The sequence below is a fragment of the Molothrus aeneus genome, chromosome 9, assembly GCF_037042795.1.
Source record: "Molothrus aeneus isolate 106 chromosome 9, BPBGC_Maene_1.0, whole genome shotgun sequence".
NCBI lineage: Eukaryota > Metazoa > Chordata > Aves > Passeriformes > Icteridae > Molothrus > Molothrus aeneus.
The window spans coordinates 24244861-24263963 of record NC_089654.1 but is presented as its reverse complement, the minus strand read 5'-3'; the positions used below and the strand labels follow the sequence as shown (position 1 = coordinate 24263963).

Here is a 19103-nt window from a genome sequence, read left to right as displayed (position 1 = left end):
GGCACTCAGTGCTCTGGGCTGGTGACACAGTAGGCATTGGGCACAGATTGGACTCAAACCCTCTGGGGGGGTTTTCACACCTGAGTGATTCCAGTAGTCTGTGTTTCCATCATGTCCTACCAAACCCAAGGGAAGCAGTGGGGAGGAAGAGTGCCCAGAACAAAGTTGAGGCTGTATTTGGTGTGACACACATCCGAGGGCTGTGACAAAAGAAGCTTCTGGGGAGACTTTGGAGTTTGGGCTTGGTGTGTTCATGGTGATCCCTTAGGAGCTGTGGCCACGTAGTGGTGACATCAGAAACTGAGGCAGCACTGGGTTAGTACAAGGAGGAAGCTGAGTTCTGAGTGAATGAAGGAGGAAGGCCCCATCTGAACTGAGCACCAACTTCCCTTACAACTGGAAAAAACATGAAGCAGCTCATCACATCCCATACCAGAATGGGGGTGGCTAAAGCTGATGCTACACTGGGAGACAGAGGAGTTACCAGAGTAAACAAATGTCCCACACCACTGAGTGTAAAATACTACGTGGTAATTTTGAGCAAGAGCTTGTGGTTTGTTACTTACTCATCTCTTGCTACACGGCCTTTCCTTCGCGTGCCTTAAATGTGTAGGCAGCAGGAAGTGTGGCCAACTGAAAAGTTGCTCTTTCTGTAGCACTTGGCATTGGCAGGTGTTACTTTTGTGACCATAAACCAAATTCATGCTTGCCTTGGGGGGTGCTCCTAAACCTGGATCTCACAGGGTGTTGGGGCTGAGCACTGGAGGGAAGCACTGGCTGGGTTTGATTGTTACCATCTGCAAAAGGGCTGCTTTTAAATAAAACCCAGCCTCTCTGACAGCTGAGTGTCTGGAGTTCTGCTGTTGAGGGGCTGCCCCAAAACTCAGGCTGACTTTGAGTGACAATTGCACAGTGCTGAGTTTCTGTGGCTGTTGAGTTTGGTGCCTTGGCTGAATCAGTGCCAGGGGCGTGAGCGTGCACAGCCTTGGAGGATGTGAGAGCTGCATTTCAGATGGGGCCCATCTCTCTATTCAGAGGTTTAACTCGGTTTGGATGATGAGAATGGAGACATCTGTAAAAAGTAACAGTCCCCCTTCCTTCCAGAATAAGGCTATGAGCTTTCCAGCTGTTGGCTAAGACAGGTTTTCCTGTTGAAATAGCTTTTGTCTGAAGTAAGTCTAAAACAATATGGTTAGAGTAACTGAAAATATTTCTTTGTCAATTCTAGTTGTAAATCCAAGTGTTTTGATTCATTGCTACTTCTTGTAGCAGCTGTTTGAGTCAGGAAACTTTATGGAATCCTCCAGTGAAGTGCGTGCTGCTGGTAAAATGCAGTTTTGCTTATTTTGTGTATTTTCTTTACCATATTGTGTGTGACTTATTTTCTTTTATCTTCACAGTCTCACAATTCCAGAACACACTCTTGCTTTCCTTGAGAAGTCCTATCATCTTGAATAATGCAAAACAAGCCCATAACATTCATTCATGTGGTTCTTGTTTGCAACCACAATAAAATGGATTGTGCCATATATTTGTCAGCTGATGCCATCCTATATTCATAAAATATGCTTGGGATCTTTTCTTAGTTCTGCAGAATTTAAAGATGAGCTTATTAGGCATCTCTCTGATGTGTAATTATTCTGGGCTGAATAATGTTAATCAGAATATATGCAATTTATATACAGTAGGTAAGCAAAGAAGAGTGTATGTTTAAAAAATTAGTTTGCCAGAGCAGATTTGCAATAAAAGTGGATCTAATGCCCTTAAGAGATTTCTATTTTCTTTTGAATACCTTTAAAAAAAAAAACAACAAATCATGTTTGCTGCCTCGGGGAAGTTTTACTTCTGTATGGTGGGTGTCTTGACTACATTTCTGTGTTTTATTTCAATTTCAAGACATACTATTTTTACAAATCAGAGGAACCCTCAGAGATCAGGAGTTTAAGAAGCATGCCAGGGTATCTGCTCAGTCTGGAAGCCAGGGCTGCACGATCTCCTCTGACTTGGTTGGTGTTGCTCTGTACTAGACATTCTTGAATGAGATAAGACCTGATGCTTTTGTGTTTCTCTCAGCAGGTTCTTCTTAAGCACACTAAGCAGATATTTTTAATACACACAAACAAAAATTGTAATTTTTAGAACTCCAGCTGGCATTTAGAGCTTCAGCTTGGCTTCAGAGGCGCTGAGCACCCACCTGGCAACTGGTGGTTGGTACCAGCTGTTCTGGAAACTGGAGGAGTTGCCTCACACCAGTGGCAGCAAAAGTAACTTTGAAAAAAATGCCTTTGAATTTTCAGTGTGTGTGTCTTCTTAGTGCCAGGGCTGCTTCCAAAGGGGAAATAATTACAACAGAAGGACCTGACCTCATTTCTTGGTCAAAAGGGGTTGTAAGAAGACTGTCATCTCCTGAACAATGGATTTGTGGCTGTTGGCTAAGGCACGTGTCCCTCAGAGGGAACAGAATTGGAAACCAGGATGTTAAATCTGGGTTTTGTTGTCCTGACCTCGGCATTTCTGGGACTGGCAAAGAAAAGGTCCTGATTCCATTTAAGCCCAAACCTTTGAAGCCAGGAGGTTCAGCCTGACAGATTTATTTATGAAGGTTTGGTGCACTTTTGCTAGTAAAGCTCAGAGTAGAGCAGAGACCATAAGATCCATTCATTCAACACTGTCTATGTGGTTTTTTTCACTGGAAATTACAAAAAAACCATTAATCTTATTGGTGGGTTTTTTGAATATACTTTTCCAGAATTCTTGTTCTGTTACACTTTTCACTGCTCTGCTTTTTCCTTAATCAAGAGCCTGCCTGTTTGTGTGAAGCTGCTGGGTTTATGCAAAAGTTGTGGTGAAACAGTTGGTGAAACGGTTGGCTCAGAGATGCTTGAAAGGGCAAATAGCAGAGAAACTGTCTCAGGGCAGCAAAAAGTTCTGCTGCTGCTGCAGGAGTAGCACACAGCCTGGGTAGCATCTCATTGGCAGGGATGGTTGGTTGTATAGTAAAGGTCTTTGGGAGTAGTAATAAGGGTAGAAAAGTCTCTGAAATGTTGTTGTAGATTTGGGACCTCTTCAGGGTGTTTTGAAGCCACACTGGATGCTGTTAAGTGAGAAAATATTTCATAGAAATTCAGGGCTCATCTTTCACCTCATCAGGCTGGTGAAGTCCCATCAACCCAAATGAAGACAGAAAATGGGTTTATGTGGTTTTCCCTGCATTTGTTTCTCAGAAAGCCACAGGCTGCCTTTAAGGCACCCTTGAAGAATGCAAACATGGCTTGAAATGTAGCTCTGGTGAGGAAATGCAGGCAGCTTTTGGAGGAATTCAGGTTTGGATGAGAGTCAGAATGAGCATTGTTAGACAGGGGCTAAATATGTTTAAAGTCACATTACTAGTGATTACTTCTGCATTCACAAAGTGAAAATGTGATCTGATATACATAAATTTGCCAAATAAAACCCTTATGGCACAGCTTTTGCATATTGCATTCTTAGGGCTGCTCTTTTCTTGGTGCCATAAATAAAACATTTTGCAAAACACAGAACGATGAAGAATTTAAGATTTTGATACAGACAAGTGAAACATACATTCTCTCTTTCTGGAAAAGAGTATCAGCATCCACAGTGGCAGGAGCTCAGATTGGAATGATGGGGAGAACTTCATAGGGACCTTTGATGGAAGAGCTGAGACTTAGAAAACTGGAGCTGCATAACCAGTCATACAAAGGTGTGAGAGATGAAAGCAAACTGTTAAATGCACTGACTGAAGCATTGCCACCATGGATATAAACCCAAGCCTTGAACACCTGGTTGGTTCTGGGTAGCCACAGATCCTGGTGTAGAGGCAGGAGAGTTTGGTGTGTCTGTCCATGGAGGGCCAGGAAGGCCTCCAGAGGCACAGGGTCGCTGTGAACCAGCAGGAGAGCTCTCACCAACCATTTCCCAATAAATTCTCAGGAACAAATTTCTTCCTCCTAATAATAACCTGCCCAGCTGCCTTTCTGAGCCCAGACCTCACGTGGCCCTGCTGTACAAACACAGCACAGGGAGAAGGTGGTTTGGATTTGGTTTTTTCCTTTCAAGTCATGTTGTCACAAGTCCTTTTGAACGTGAAAGAAATGGAGAGGAAATGAGGCAGCTTATCTCCCCTTTTTTTTTTTTTTTTTTCAAAAAGGAAGGAGCATTGAAACATTGGGGTGGAAGAGCCAAGGAGCCTCAAGCACAGGCTTAGTGAGAGGGGCTATGGCTGAGTGGAGCTTCTTCCTGGGAAGTCCTCCTAGAAATGGAGAAAACAAACACCAGTGGTAACTATTGTCCTCCCAGCGATGCTTTCATGAGTGTTTGAGGATCTGAAAGTGATCTAGGAGGAAGAAGAGTAATGCACAACACTTGGCATGCCAGGTGGCTGGATGGAACCCCTCTGAGCTGATGTCACTGAATAAAAGGGGGCTTTGGTGAAACCAGCCCCATGGAGGAAACAAGGCAACTGGGACCTACAGAGCTGTGTGTCACCACCTTCCTGTCACAGCAAGTGACACTGTGGCTGTGCCTGTCTGGGAGCTGCAGTCAGACACTCTGTTGGACTCTGGCCTGCCTCTGAGTTATGGTTAAAAATAGCAGCCTGAAAAAGAAAATAAATGCTTTTAAACAGTGTGCCGGAACAGAGAGGCCTTAAACCCCCACGTCTGCACAGGAGAGACTGTAAGAGGAGTGTTCCTTTGTGTGTGTCCTCTGTGGCAGTTACAACAAATTCTTTCTGAACACAGTTCTTTGGTTTCCCTTTTTCCTTGAATTCCCCTGACCTGTGCCCTTGTCACCTGGGAGTGTTTCTGCCTCTGGTGATGTGGGCTGTAGGAACAGCAAACCTGGGGAATATAAGGGTAATCCTTCATCTTTGATACAGCTGCAGAAAGTTAGGGGTTGTTTGGATTTTTACTTGACCTCTTTTCAGTATAAAATTTCGGGAATTATTCTCTATTTCGTAGCAGAAGGTGTATTTTTATTAGTAAGGTCCCAGCTTTAATTTAGAAGGAATCAAAGGCATGGATTCTGCCAAGTATGGAATGATTAATGAAGTTTAATGGGTCCTTTTAGCCAAAGAAAAACCCCAAAATATTTAGATCACTTTGTTTTATTCTTTTACAGTGCTTTGGAAATACTGGGATCTTGATTATGCCCTTGTTCAACTTTGAATGGTAGAAAACAGGGGAAAGGAGGCCACTGCAGGTCTCCCATGTTCAGAAGACCCAGGCAGCCAGAGAGCCATCTCCCATCTTCTGTTTGTCCTTTCCCATTCATTTTGTTTTCATTTACCTCATTTTCTCTGCTTCTTCCCTTGAATTGTCCTTGGGCCAGATTTAGTAGGAGCTTTTGGAGTGGTTTCATTGGTTTCACAAGGGAAGAGGCCAATTCTGTTCCTTTTGCACCCATTTCACAGCTGGAAGAAAGCAAAAGGCTGTGACCTATCCTGAAGTGGGACTTTGGGGCAGCCACAGCTGCTATGGGAGAGTAGAGTAAAGTGTGACAGAGAGAGAGCCAGACCAAGATTGAGGAGTGAGAGGAGATGTGGTCAAGGTCTCCCTTTCCAGCAGCTTCAGTGCATCTTGCTCCCTTCCTGCCACCCTTTCTTGAAGGAGCCTGGATCAGGGGCTGATGCTCTGGTACCACTTCTGCACTAATTTGAATTATAAAGCTGATCTGTTACGTCACAGAGCTGTAGTTTCCCTTCCCCATCTGTAATAAGCACAGAAAAAACTGTCTTACACAGGGTTGGGTGAGCAGCTCCATGTAATAATTATACACTTGTCTTCTAAACTCTGCCTTAATTGATGCTTTTTAGCAGTCCTGTGAAGAAACCTTTCCCACAGGACGAGGCGCCAGCGCTTCCTCCTGTCTCTCGTGCAGAGTGAAAAGTGACCAGTGTGGATTTCCTGAGGGACACTACCATCCATGGAAGGGTAGAGAAGGGCCTGTTTGTCAAAGGGGACACCTTCAGCTGCATGAGGACTGACCCTTTTAATGCCTGGCAGTGTTCCTTGCAAAGGAATGAATGCAATCCTCCTTTTAAATCAATTTATTTCTAAAGATTTAGCGAACGGTTTTAGAGCTGTTATTTTTCTGAACATGAAAACAGACTACCAGCAAGGAGAGTTTGTCTAGTTTGTCTTAGCTAAGGCTTTGAAGGATTGACCACGGTGTAGAGCTGTGGAACATTTTTGTCTTGTAGGTTGTCAGCCTTGAACAATTCCTTGAACAGTTCCTTGAACAATTCCTGCTGTAGCATCTGCATGGCCAACAAAGTCCATGTGATGTCAGAAAGGGATCCCATTGTATCACCCTGCTGTGTAAAAACAAAATACATAACAGATCAAAGAGATTTTATAAGCTTTGTAACAACAAAATACATGACACATTAAAGAGATTTTTATAAGCTTCACTCAAACTTCTAAGTTTTATAAAGTAAGTTCTCCCATCCTCTGCCCAATGTTTTGCTCTGACAAGTTACATTTTCCTGCAGTCATATTGCAGTATTATAACCTGAAACTAGTGAGAGCCTGAACAAATGACTAAATATGCACTGCAAAGGAAAAATGTTTCCATTTTTATTGTTCAAGCTGAATGTAAAGTGGGAAGTCAGGTAAAAAAAAATTTAAAATTCTTTGGAATGTGAATCGCATTTTACATATTCCTCTTCTTGTATTATAAAGTTTTATTAGAAGCTTAATATTATATACATACATATATGTATATATACATTTTTATCAAAATTTTGCCAAATTTTTGTCCTTTTTAAAAGAGGGGGAAAAGGAATAAAATCAAGTATTGGTTTTCACAAGAAGTTGGCTCTTTGTCCCCCTCAAAATGCCCTTTCACAGTTGCTGCCCTACAGAGGACCAGGGTGAGGAGGTGTTGGCACAAGCAAAGCAAACCAGGTGAAACTGGAAAATGGCCCCAGCTGGCACAACTGTGACATGGGTATGGCCTTGGGCTTCAAAAATCTGAATGGTGCTTGTTTGCGTTAAAATCTGTGTATCCACCCAGGTGTTCTTGTGGGGTTCAGAGTGGCAAGAAGGGGCTCTAAGGCTGAAATTATTTCCTGTGGTAAAATCAAGTTGTGTGCTTGTGCTGGGAGATCATTAAAGTAAATGTCCTTGCTCTGAGACCTCTGTTTAGTTTAGAGATTAGTCTTGGTTTTACCCTTCTTGCACACAGGCTTAGCTGAAAATCTTTTGCAAATCATGGTATTTACTCTTTTTTGGTGTATGCAGGAGCCAAAAGTGAAGCAAACACCTTAGAGATGATGAGGAAAATGGTAAGAAAAGAGGCTCCAGTGTTACCATTATTCTCATTTTGCTACTCTGTTTTGTGCAGTTTGTGTGTTTGTTGAAGAGAAATGGAATAAAATCCTGCCATGGAATAATGGCCTGCTGCTACAGTGCTTAAAAAGTGATTACTTTGTGGGAAATATGGTACTCTGAGGAGTCCATCTGGGCTGGTGGTGACGGGAGTTGGAATGGTGAGGAAATAAAGGGAATTTAGGTAAGGAAATCTCAGCAGAAATGAAGCTCCTCATGGAAAGATACGTGTGCACTCATAGCTTTGGCCAATGTCATGTACTCCCTGGAGTAATTTTGTGATAGAGCCATGTAGAGTGGTATCATTTGGCAAAGTAATTAAAAAAAAGGAAATTAGTAAAAATATCTCCCCAGATTTGTATGAGCAAATGCCAAGCATTGCATGGAAATAATAGTTTGAAGGTGTGTGTGTATCTGTATAAATTATATATATATATATATATATATATATATATATATATATATAAATATATATTAAGAAAAAAGCTTCAGCTAATGTCATGAAGGTGGTTATTTCTGTTATCTATGTCTCTGTGTCTTTTTGTCATTTTGTCTTGTGGATGGCTGGGCAGTGAGGTAACTGTCACCCGAAAGGGAGGGAAGGGGGAATACATCATCCTGATTTAAAGGGTGATGCAGCCTTGGCTTACATTTTTGGAATGCTGTTTAAATGTTCCCAAGAAACATTTTTGTGTGACCTCCAGTGATGTGTAAAGTGGTGCTGAGATCTGGATTGGAGAAAGCTGCTCAAGGCATGCCTGTTGTCTGTGTCCCCAGGAGTGGCTCAACTTGTGGCTCAGGGAGTTGAACAAAACCCCAAAACTTGAACATCATTGACCTTCACCAAATTTATTTATCACAGATCATAGTTTAGTTTCATGTGACCCCCCCCAGGAATTAGATTGGGTTCATTTGGTTATTAAATTCCAAGTCCTTCTGGTGCTGTGAAAGAAGCTTATAAATAAAGTCTTGTCAGACCTTATTCTAGTTGAATCTGACCATGAGTAATTGTTTCTAGACAGGGTTGCTGCTTCTCACCCCATTACCAACAAAGGGTGGATTTTAGCAGCCTTTGAGATAAGCTTATCTGACACAGTGTTAATCAAACCCTTGGCTTGTTCCAGCCTTATCAACCACAAGACTGGCCTTTATGTAAATCATTATTATTAGGAATTTTTAGCCTGACAGAAGTGCAAAGGCAATTTGTGAAATCTTCCTTCTCCCATAAATAAGGATTGGGCAGTGGGAGCAGGGGAATGAGCTGCAGGAATGAGTCTCTGGGTTTGACCCAAGAGCCACTCTGTGTTTGTGCAGGATCTGTGCTATTTGTTCTTCATTTTTAATAATCAGACAGCATTCAGAATTAACTTAAACCAGCAAGCTCCATAGTTAGACCACAAGCTTCTCTTCACAAAACGAGTATTTTTTATAGAGTGTATGAGGTCTCCCTCAGCTCAGTCTGCTCCTTCTGAATGTGAGATGCTCCTGAAGCTGCCTGGTGACAACATAAGTATGGAAACCTTTGGAAATCTATGGGATAATTGTCTATCTCAGTACAAACCTCAGCCTCGTGTAGCAGAGCACTTGAGGAAGAGCAAAGTACAGGGGTCACGTTGTAGAAAGGGAGATCTGCAAGGCTGGAACGGAGCCTGTTACTTTTGGCACCTCTTTTGCCAGGGACCACGTCTAGATGACCTTACAAACGTGTTTCTTTAGCTTGCTGTGAAACAAAAGCTTCGCTTCTGATGGAGCACAAATATCACAGCCAGGGTCTCAGCTGCCAAACTTGTGAAAAAATCTGATTTTTTCCCCAGACAGCATCAGTTTTTTCCTATAGAGAAGATGGACTAAGCACCTGAGGAGTGCTGTATGCTGAGATGAGAGCAGAGGCTGATCTGAGGTGTGATGGGTGTTACCACTCCTCTGCACTGAGTTTTGGGTGACTAACAGGGATTTTGCCAGCATGGCAACAGGGATTTGAGGGTGTGTGCACACCACTGGAGTCACAGAATTGTAAGGTTTTATTGAGAGCAGACTCTATTAATATAAACCAAGGCTGGATAAATAATTGGGTTCAGTATTTTACCAGGTGCAAACCACATGTTCCTGCGTGGGAAAGAGGGGTGGCTCCACCAACCAGAGCTGCTGGGTTTGGCTGAGTGCAAACAAAACCTGTGAGAGGTGATCCAGCTAGATCAGAACCTTTGTGTCTGCCATCCCTTTGTGTCCTAACAGGTATTAAGTCATGACTCAGATTAATTGAAATACTGTTTCTACAAATAAAGATCAAAATGAGTTCTGCTCTCAACAGCAATGAGAGTAGTTTATATTGCCTTCCTGGATGAAGTCTGGGAGCACTTGAACTTAAACTCTTCCTGGGTGGTATTGTAAGTACTCCACAAGGAAGAAGACTGTAGGAAAGAGGGAATCACTTGTAAATCCTACTACTTGTAAAAGGAAAGAGGGAATCACTTGTAATCCCTCTGTTCTATACCCCAGAGCACTGGAAGGTGGTGGGCACTGTCAGGATGTGCCAAACAGAATCATTTCACAGGTCTTCTGGCTACCAGATGCATTTAGCAACTGATAATGATGTTTGCAGTGAATGGGTGATCTGAGGAAAAGCAGTTTTTATGGTGAGTTTCTGCTTCCTTCTCTTCCTGTTGAGCATCCAGCCCATTTCAGAGGTGCCAGTACTGACATCCAGCTTTCAGGGCTTATGCAGAGCATCTGCAATTTCAGATGTTTACCTCAATCAGAGTTGTGCTTTTCTTGGACTTGGGATGAAGTTGGCCCAGGAGCTGAACAATGGAATTATTTTGTTAACTCATTTTGCTACTACCATGATGGGCTGTGAGAAAAAGACAGTGTTTATGGATAGAAAAATAAATGGATGGATGGATGGATGAACAGTAGTAATTTTAAAGCTTAATTTGTATTAAGGCAGACAGTACATCTAGATTAACTGGTTTGTAGTTTATAATTGGAAAGTTTGCCCCCAGTTGTGGGTTCCATCCTGGCTTGTGAAGCACTGTATGGGTATAATCACCTGAGCATTTTAGATTGTTTTCTGACAGCTTTGCTCATGGCCTGGTGGAGGAAATAAGACAAAGTGATTTGTTCCTGTTCTGTCTCACTGCTTTACTTGTTTGAAGTGCTGGGTGTACTGACATTAAGCACACACAGTGCCTATTTCTTTTATGTTTTATTTTGTCCAGGATTTGTTTTAATGCAGCAAATAATCTACTTCCTTTACATTATGTCCCCTGGGACTTATATGGTGTAAGAACATACATCAGCCCCCAGACCTCCAGAGAGATTCATATCACTGGTCATGGTATATTTGGAAAACCCTTTCCAAAAGGTGCTGAGTGCAGGCAATTGTGCTGTGAAGGGGGATTGTGAACATTTTTCTGCTCTTGGAAGGGTCCCCTTACTGCCAATATTTACACCAATATTTAAGTGAAATAGCTTTTATGGCAAGTCCTTCCCTCTTTCCATTCTTCACTTCCAAATGGCTGAAGTTCTGGGAGTGTGAGCAATCACTCCCTTGTATGACAGCCAAGAAGTTATTGTTTTCTGACCTTTTTTCCTGAGTTTTCCTGACCTGCACCTGGACTGGCCACGTGGCAACGTGGTTGAGAGCAGGGAGATGTGGCAGGGCAAGCTGGATAGGCTGCAATGGGAGCCAGACCAGCAGGAATTCATTCCTGGGAAAACTTGCTGAAGAGTGCCCTTGTTTGGAAAAGCTGTATGTCAGTTATTTCAATAAAGGAGTGAAACTGCCGCTATAAAATTGGGTATTTGAGGCCATTCTGTGGGCCTGATGACTTGGAAAGACGTACAGGTGTCCAACATGGGTGACACAATTAAGAAGGTCAAAGGCAGAGGAAAAGCATGGAAAAAAAATCTGGGAGTGCTTACTGATTTCCAGGGGAGCAACAGGTAGATGTTTCTTGTTTCTCAGTGCAATGACATTTGTTTTAATTCTTGAAAGAGGTATCATAACTCATGCTAAAGTTTTGTGGTCATGTGCAGGGGCAGTTGTGCAGAGCAGGAGGTGCATAATGAAGTATTAGCAAAGTTTATTCTGGAGCAGGATCTAAACCCTCAGCAAAGGAGGAGCAGACCCTTGCCATGTTAATTTGATGGAAATCCTTCCACCTCCATCACAGTTGTCTTTTCCTGTTGGTAATTTTGGTTCATGGAATAACAGAATATCCCAAGTTGGAAGGAACCCCCAGGGATCAGTCATTGAGTCCAACTCCTGGCCCAGCACAGGAGCAGGAGGTTGCCTGCAGGCTCCTCCTGGAGCTGATCAGACTCCTCATTCTCCCAGGATAAACATCCCAGCTGCTGGGCTCCAAGTCCCATTTATGTGGGCTGGAGCTGTGCCACTGCCAGACCAGCCAAGTGGGAGCATTGGCTGTGCTCCATATAAACAGCTCTGACGAAGCCAGCCACACTAAATTTGGAAAAGAATTAGGGGAACTCATTTTTCAACTGCCCTGGAGTATTTTATCTCCAGTTGCCCCATGTTATCATTTCATGGGAAGAGTTTCTGTTACTCAGGACTGTTTCCATCATGTTTATTTTCAGATAGCATATTTTTATTTTCTCTAAACCAAAAGAGTTTAAATATCCATTGAGGAACAATGGGTCAAGGGTCTGTCTGCTTCTCTTCCCACCTTCAGGTAGCACTGAAATTCCTGTTCAGCTGAGCCCTGCAAGGCCAGGTCCTCATATGGGGCCACTCACGATCTCCTTAAATAAACTTTGCTTCTAATTTTATGAGGGAGGAGTATTTTTAATGCAAAGCTCCTTTGCAACAAGTAGTGTGAAGATTGGAAGAAACAACCAGAAACATTTGCCTCTTGATTCTTGTTTTGGTTTGTCATAAATATAGCCTGCACATAAAAATTACATCATCAGTGTCCTATTTCTGACGTGCATGTTGTGAACTGCAGAGTTTCTTTCTCTTCAGTCACTGTCCTTTAAGCTGATCTAAGCAGTACTGACAGTGAAGAATGACACTTCTGAGGCCATTTAGCCTTAATTGAGAGACTTTGCCAAAATTACAGGTATTTCCTGTGATTGTTGCAGCTTTCTTCCCAACACCAGAATTTTATTCTTTGTCCCACTTCCTCTACAAACTTTTACTGCAGGATGCAGGCAGTAGCCAAGTGAGGTGCAGTGTCCCAGAGCCCTCTCTAACAAATTGAGAGGATGATGCGAGCTGGAAAAGAAAAAGCCACAGTGCAAAACAGGGGCAAACCCTGAGCAGGAAACTCGGCTGGGGCCAACAACATCCTACTGCTGGCTGGGTCCAGGAGGGAAAAAAAATGCTGTAAGGAAGGTTTTGGGAAACTTTGTCCTTATTTGGAGAATAAGTCTATGCCTCTGCCCAAAGCAGGCTCGTTTTTATAGGGCTGGGATATTCTGCTTTAGCAGCACCATATCCTGCTATTATACCCAAGCACATCCTATAATCAGTATGTCTCTAAAAATCCATCTTAAAGCTGAAGATTTGGAGTCCACATTGTCACAGGGTGCTGTCCCACAGTAACTCTTGAAAGCCTTACATGAGTGGTGAACTGACTCTGCTCCTGCCATCCCTCCAGCTGAGTGGGATGGCTGTGCCAGTGCTGAGCCAGCTCCTCCGTGGGCCTGGAGAGGGCTCCAGGGCGTCAGGTCTGTCTCCCAGTGCTGGTGTGGGATTGGAGTGGGGCAGCAGTGGGGCAAGAGGGGCTCCAGTTCAGTGGTGGGCAGCAATGACATTGGTGCTTATGGAGGAGAAGGCTGCAGCTCACCCCTCTGAGCTGTCCTGGTGACACAGGAGTGGCTGGAAGGAAAGGTGGTGTTGTGGAACAGCAGTGTTGGCATTGCCCCTGAACTTGGGGGTGCATCTTATTCTGCACCACACTGCAAATTCACCTGCAGAAGCAGAGGAGCTGGTATGTAGGGTTGTCTCCTCATGCACATCTGTCTTAGGAAATTAGGGAATTATTTATACAATCCCACAATGGTTTGGGCTGGGAGGGATCTTCAAACCCATCCAGTCCCATGCCTTGCCATGGGCAGTGACACCTTCTACTAAACCAGATTGCTTCTTGCCACTGGCCTTGAACACTTCCATGAATTCCATTTCAGGAATGCTGTGTGCCAGTCCTGGTCTAGGAGTCCTAAGAAGTCTTAGTTTGGGAATTACCATTTTTTTCTCATACAGAAAATATTATGTTTTTTCCCCACCGAGCAGAACAAAATGAAATTTTGAAAGCATCAAAGTTGCTGGAGATGTGAAATTGCATTTCTCTGTTGTAAGCTCAGAAATGCCCTTTGGCATGGAGCTCCCTAATACCAAGAAGAAAAGATCTCTCCAGTATCCAGGATGTTTGGGGTGCTCTCTAGATCATAGGCCAGGTTCTGTTTTTTTGCATTGCTACAGACTTTTTCAGTCACATAAATGCACATGCCTTTAATTTCAGCTTCACTTCCCCGTCTGCAGAGCACCATTATTTCTGTGGTAGGGTTAATGAGTTAATTGCTTGTAAATTGTTTTAAGATTCTCAGAAGTGAGACCTCAGTGTGTTTATTGCTGTTGCTGTTACCCATGAGATCTTGATCACAGCAAGACAATACCAGATTAGTGTTTATTGCAGCATGACTGAGGATATGTTTACATTAAAACAAAGATGAGACTGTAGTGCCCAAGCCTAGAAAAATATTTTGTAGGGCTTTGAGTCATCTTTCAAATCTCAGTAAGTGATAAAATTGGCTCCTATGGCTGAACATTAGCTGGTATCACTGGTTGTCTTTGAAAACCCTTTCACCCCTTGACCATACCTGGCTCTGGGGCAGCATGCCCCAGGGAGAGGTAGAGAGCATCTTTCCTTAGAGACATGGATTTGGGGAATTCTTTACTTGATCTTAGAAGAAAAAACAAAGTCCTAAACTAAACATTTTCCTGGACAAATTCCCTCTGAATGCATCTCCAAGGGTTTCCTGATCTGTGCAGCAAGTGGCCCTTGGAACACTCAGGAGGTCTTTTCATGGAATTGTTTGGGTTAGATGGACCTTAAAGCCCATCCAGCTCCACTCCCTGCTCTGGGCAGGGACACCTTCCACTATCCCAGGGTGCTCCAAGCCCCATCCAGCCTGGCCTTGGACACTGCCAGGGATCCAGGGACAGCCACAGCTTCTCTGGGCACCCTGTGCCAGGGCCTGCCCACCCTCACAGGGAACAATTCCTTCCCGATATCCAATCTAAACCTACTCTCTGTCAGTGGGAAGCCATTCCTCCTCATCCTGTCGCTCCATTCCTTGTCCAGAGTCTCTGTCCATCTTTCCTGTGGGCTCCCTTCAGGTACTGGAAGGTCACTATTGGGTGACCCTGGAACTGCCTCTTCTCCAAAGAGAAGAATTTGGGTCACTGGTGGGAAGTGCCTTGGTTCTGTGTTACAGACTGTGAAGCCATGGATAAGAAATACCTTTAAATCTCTGTTCCACCTCAGGGAAAACAGAGGCCACCATCAAGAACTTCAGCCCCCACTACCGCCGCCAGTACGCCGTGGCTTTCTGCCGGCACGTGCAGGAGGAGCTGGAGCAGCACCGCCACTCCCAGTCCCGCTTCCTGAAAACCAGGGTAGGAGGACTCTCATTTTCCTGTCTGGGACCCAAGTGTCTGTGGAGATGTTGGATTTGGGTCATTCTAGTTTGGGATGGAAAAGTTGCATCTGGGTGCAGGTTTGAAGTTCAATTTTTGAAAATTCATCTTTGTTTTGGTCTTGTTTAGTTGTTTATCATGGCACGAGGAGAACCATGATGTGAGTTTCTGGTACAAGGAGTTGGACATTTGGATAAAACTGGTTCCTTCTTGCTGGTTGCAAGGTTCTGCAAAATCTAGGGACAGATATCATACTTCCAGGGAAGAGATTATGTAGGAAATGTAATTATTCCTGTCATCCGTGGCTCAGGGTTCCTTAAAGAAGATGGCAATAATTCCCTTTGTTGAGTGAACCATGGAAAGCTGGGTTTTATTAGAGGGGGGACAAAAAGAGAGACAAAAGTCTCTTTATTAGAGGAAAATGCAGAGAACCAGCCTTCAAGATTAAGAAGATAAAAAATTAAATGTTCTGAACATACTGGAAATCATGGATTTCCAGTGCTCTTGAAATGAGTAAGTAAAGCAGTGAGGTGGGATATGTGTCTTTCAGTTACTACAGTGCAGATGCAAAAGCATTACAAAGAAATGGGAAACAATTTACTATATTATAACAAAACCCCGTTTTTCATATCAATGTAATATTTATATTATGTAGTGGAAAATGGGAGTTGGTGAACTCCAAGTCATCCTGCAGGGGTTGGAACTAGATGATCTTTAAGGTCCCTTCCAATCCAAGCCACTGTAGGATTCTCTGATGTTGCATTCAGCCTGTCAGCTGGAAGGTGAATAAATCTCTGTCTCAGAAATCTGGCAGTGTTTTGGAAGGCAGAGCTCTTCTGCTGCCTTCTCACCTCGGCTACAAGAATTTGCTTGCGTCTGTAGAACCTTCTGAAATCAGAGGTGCTTATGACTCCAAATTGCATTTGAAGGCTCCAAAGCCCTCAGAGCAGCATTATGGAAATGTAGAAATAAAAGCTTCAAGATGGTCAGTGGTGCAGAGTCTCAAATGTCACCAATTGTCCCTGTAGCCTGCGGGGGAAGCTGGGACAGTTCTGTACGAAGCAGAGCTGCTGCACTTCGCTGAGGACCTGAAGAAGTGGAAGGACAGATACGTGGTGATCAAAAATGACTACACTGTGGATTGCTTTGAGACCAAAGAGGTGAGTGCTGCTTCCATGGATCTGGTTGTACATCCTCAAATAAACCAATAGGGAGTGGATTTGCTGCTGCTGCCTTGCCTTCAGCAATAGGAGGTGAAACCTTGTCCTCGTTAGGGTGGCTCCAGTGGGATGGCTGTGGGTACAGTCAAGTGCTCTGCCTTGGCCAGAACTAACAAATGGGACATTCCTTGGCCAGATACGTCAGCAAGAACTAACAAATCCATTTAACAGCACTTGAACCTTCCTGTGCCTGTCCCAGAGCACTTCTCATCTCCACATCCCTGTAATACATCCAAGTGCTCCTGCAGTTGGATCTGAAGTAGCAGGGTTTGGGTGGCTCCAGGCTGGCTACAGTGGAGGTTTTTGCCTGGAAGCTGCCATAGTCAAGCTAGTCCTGGCTGACAAATCCAACAAATTGGGCTCAGGAGAAAATCCCATCCTTTTTCCCTCCTTTCCATCCCTGACTCCTCACCACAGCAGATAAGCACTGAGAGATTAGATTTGTTTTAAATTTGACATGCCTAGGGAACATTTCCAAAATTCAGCCTTACAAAAAGATTCTCCCTTTGTGCAATATTCCCATGCATTAGAAGCATAGAATATCCTGAGTTGGAAGGGACCCACAAGGATCATGAAGTCAGCTCCTGGCTTTGTCAGTGAATTGTGTATTTTATTTTTTCTCTCTCCTTAAATCTCTATTTGACCATACTTCCTCTCTGTTGATTTTCCAGGCCTACCAGAAGGGAGCTAGCCCTAAATATCACGTTCTTCCTGCAGGAGGCAAAGTCCTGACTTCAGAAGAAGATTACAATTTGCTTTCTGATAAACATTTTCCAGACCCTGTTGGTAAGTCCTGTTCAAAGCTGAACTGCCAAAGCCCAGGCTCTGTTCCTTCCTCTGCCCTGGGAAGGCTTTCAGGCTCCAGTTTAAAATGGGATAGCAGAAGATGCCCACAGCCCTTTTCCCAAGTTCAAGCACAGCTCCAGAATGGATGAACAAAGCAGATGCTGTAAGCCAACATTCAGAGAAATGCTGGGTCCCTTTCTTCCCAGCACTCCGGCACAAAGCTGCTGGAAGCTGTGCAGAAGCAGGGCAGGAACCACAACACCATTGTTCCCGAGCTTTGTTAATATTCCTGGTTTATTTGTTTCCATTTTTAGATGCCAGCTGTCTGTGTTGACTCGCAGCTGATAATAAGTCCCACAGAGAGGGCAGGAAGGTGGCTGCTTCTGAGTTTGTTGTTTCTGGGTCAGGAACTGCTGTGGTCCTGCCTGCCCCCACTCCACCAAGATGGAGAAAATTTAGGCTCTATGGGAGTGGGTCTCACATTGCAGAGTCAGATTTGGAGAATGGGAGGCCACATAACAAAAGGGATAAGGGCAACTTGAAGACAAGGATTTGTTTTTTGAGTCCTTTAAATCCCTAGGATTTAGAAGTTAGGTGCCCTGTCACGCCCTTTCCCAAGGCACAGGGTGGTCAGAGGGGCTTGGGGGTGACCTGTGTGTGTCACCACAGCTCTGCAGCAGGTGGGGTTGAGTGATGTGGAACACCCCAAGAGTGCTCTTGGGCTTCCCATGGCTCTCCCTTCAAAAACATCATCACTTCATCTTTTTGGCACTACTCTCCATCTGTGTGGTGCTGAAGACCCTCCAAGGTGAAGCTCACGTGTCTGGGCTCTCAGTGCATGTCAGTGCCTCCAGATTGGGTTTGGTCATCCCTAAATGTGCTGTCCAGCATCCCCTGTGTGCAGGGATCCAGGGCAGGTGGGAGCTGGAGGTACTTGGTGCTTTCTTGACATCACCTGCAAGCGCTTGAAGTGACAGTTTTCAGGAGCAGTTGTGTGTGGCAGTCCTGGAACCAGTGAAAGCTGTTCCAACACAGTTTATTTAATGCAGCTTGTTTCTATAGGAAAGGCAATATGCTCCTAAATGGTCTTTATGTGGAACAGACCAGAGCTCCCCAGTAATTTACTTATCTGCCATGAAAACCATTTCCCTACCAGCTGCAATCCACTGAAATGAGACCAAAGAGGTGAGGTTTCTTTGAAAGAGGTTTCTTTGAAATTTTACCAAAACTAGATTTTTGCCACCTTGACAGCAAACTGAGAGGCCATCAGGTTGGTGGGGTATAACACAGATAGGTGGTTGATGCCAGCTCACTGTGCCCATCCCAGCTGCGTCCCCCTGCCCTCTGTGCCCAGTCTCCTGGACTGGGAAGGGGATTACCCTGCTGGCAAAGGTGAGGCACAGAGCCAGCCTGGAGGAAGTGTGCTGCTCTCACACAGAGGTGTTTCTGTGCAGGCTCAAGCGAGGAGGCGGCTGCAGCCTTTGTGCCGCTCCCGAAGGAGTTCCCGGTGTACCTGTGGCAGCCCTTCTGCCGGCACAGCTACTACTGCTTCCCAGAGCCGGAGGCACAGCGACGCTTCAGCGCCGTGCTGGGCGACTGCGTGCGCCATTCCAACCACGGTGAGTGAGGGATGGGGACGTGTGGGACATCCCAACCACGGTGAGTGAGGCATGGGGATGTGTGGGACATCCCAACCATGGTGAGTGAGGGATGGGGACGTGTGGGACATCCCAACCACGGTGAGTGAGGCATGGGGATGTGTGGGACATCCCAACCATGGTGAGTGAGGGATGGGGATGTGTGGGACATCCCAACCACGGTGAGTGAGGGATGGGGATGTGTGGGACATCCCAACCACGGTGAGTGAGGGATGGGGATGTGTGGGACATCCCAACCACGGTGAGTGAGGGATGGGGACATCCCAACCACAGTGAGTGAGGGATGGGGACATCCCAACCACGGTGAGTGAGGGATGGGGACATCCCAACCACGGTGAGTGAGGGATGGGGATGTGTGGGACATCCCAACCACGGTGAGTGAGGGATGGGGACGTGTGGGACATCCCAACCACGGTGAGTGAGGGAT

At 44.7% G+C, this 19103-nt stretch overlaps 1 protein-coding gene across 1 annotated transcript in view; it reads left to right on the top strand.

The window, feature by feature from the left end:
* NIBAN1 (niban apoptosis regulator 1) overlaps positions 1-19103 on the top strand; it is a 55868-nt gene that overhangs the window by 11843 nt on the left and 24922 nt on the right. The window contains exons 2-5 of the mRNA XM_066555571.1: positions 14861-14991; positions 16041-16172; positions 16904-17018; positions 18473-18637. Coding sequence (XP_066411668.1) covers positions 14861-14991; positions 16041-16172; positions 16904-17018; positions 18473-18637 — 543 coding nt within the window. The remainder of the gene's footprint in view (positions 1-14860; positions 14992-16040; positions 16173-16903; positions 17019-18472; positions 18638-19103) is intronic.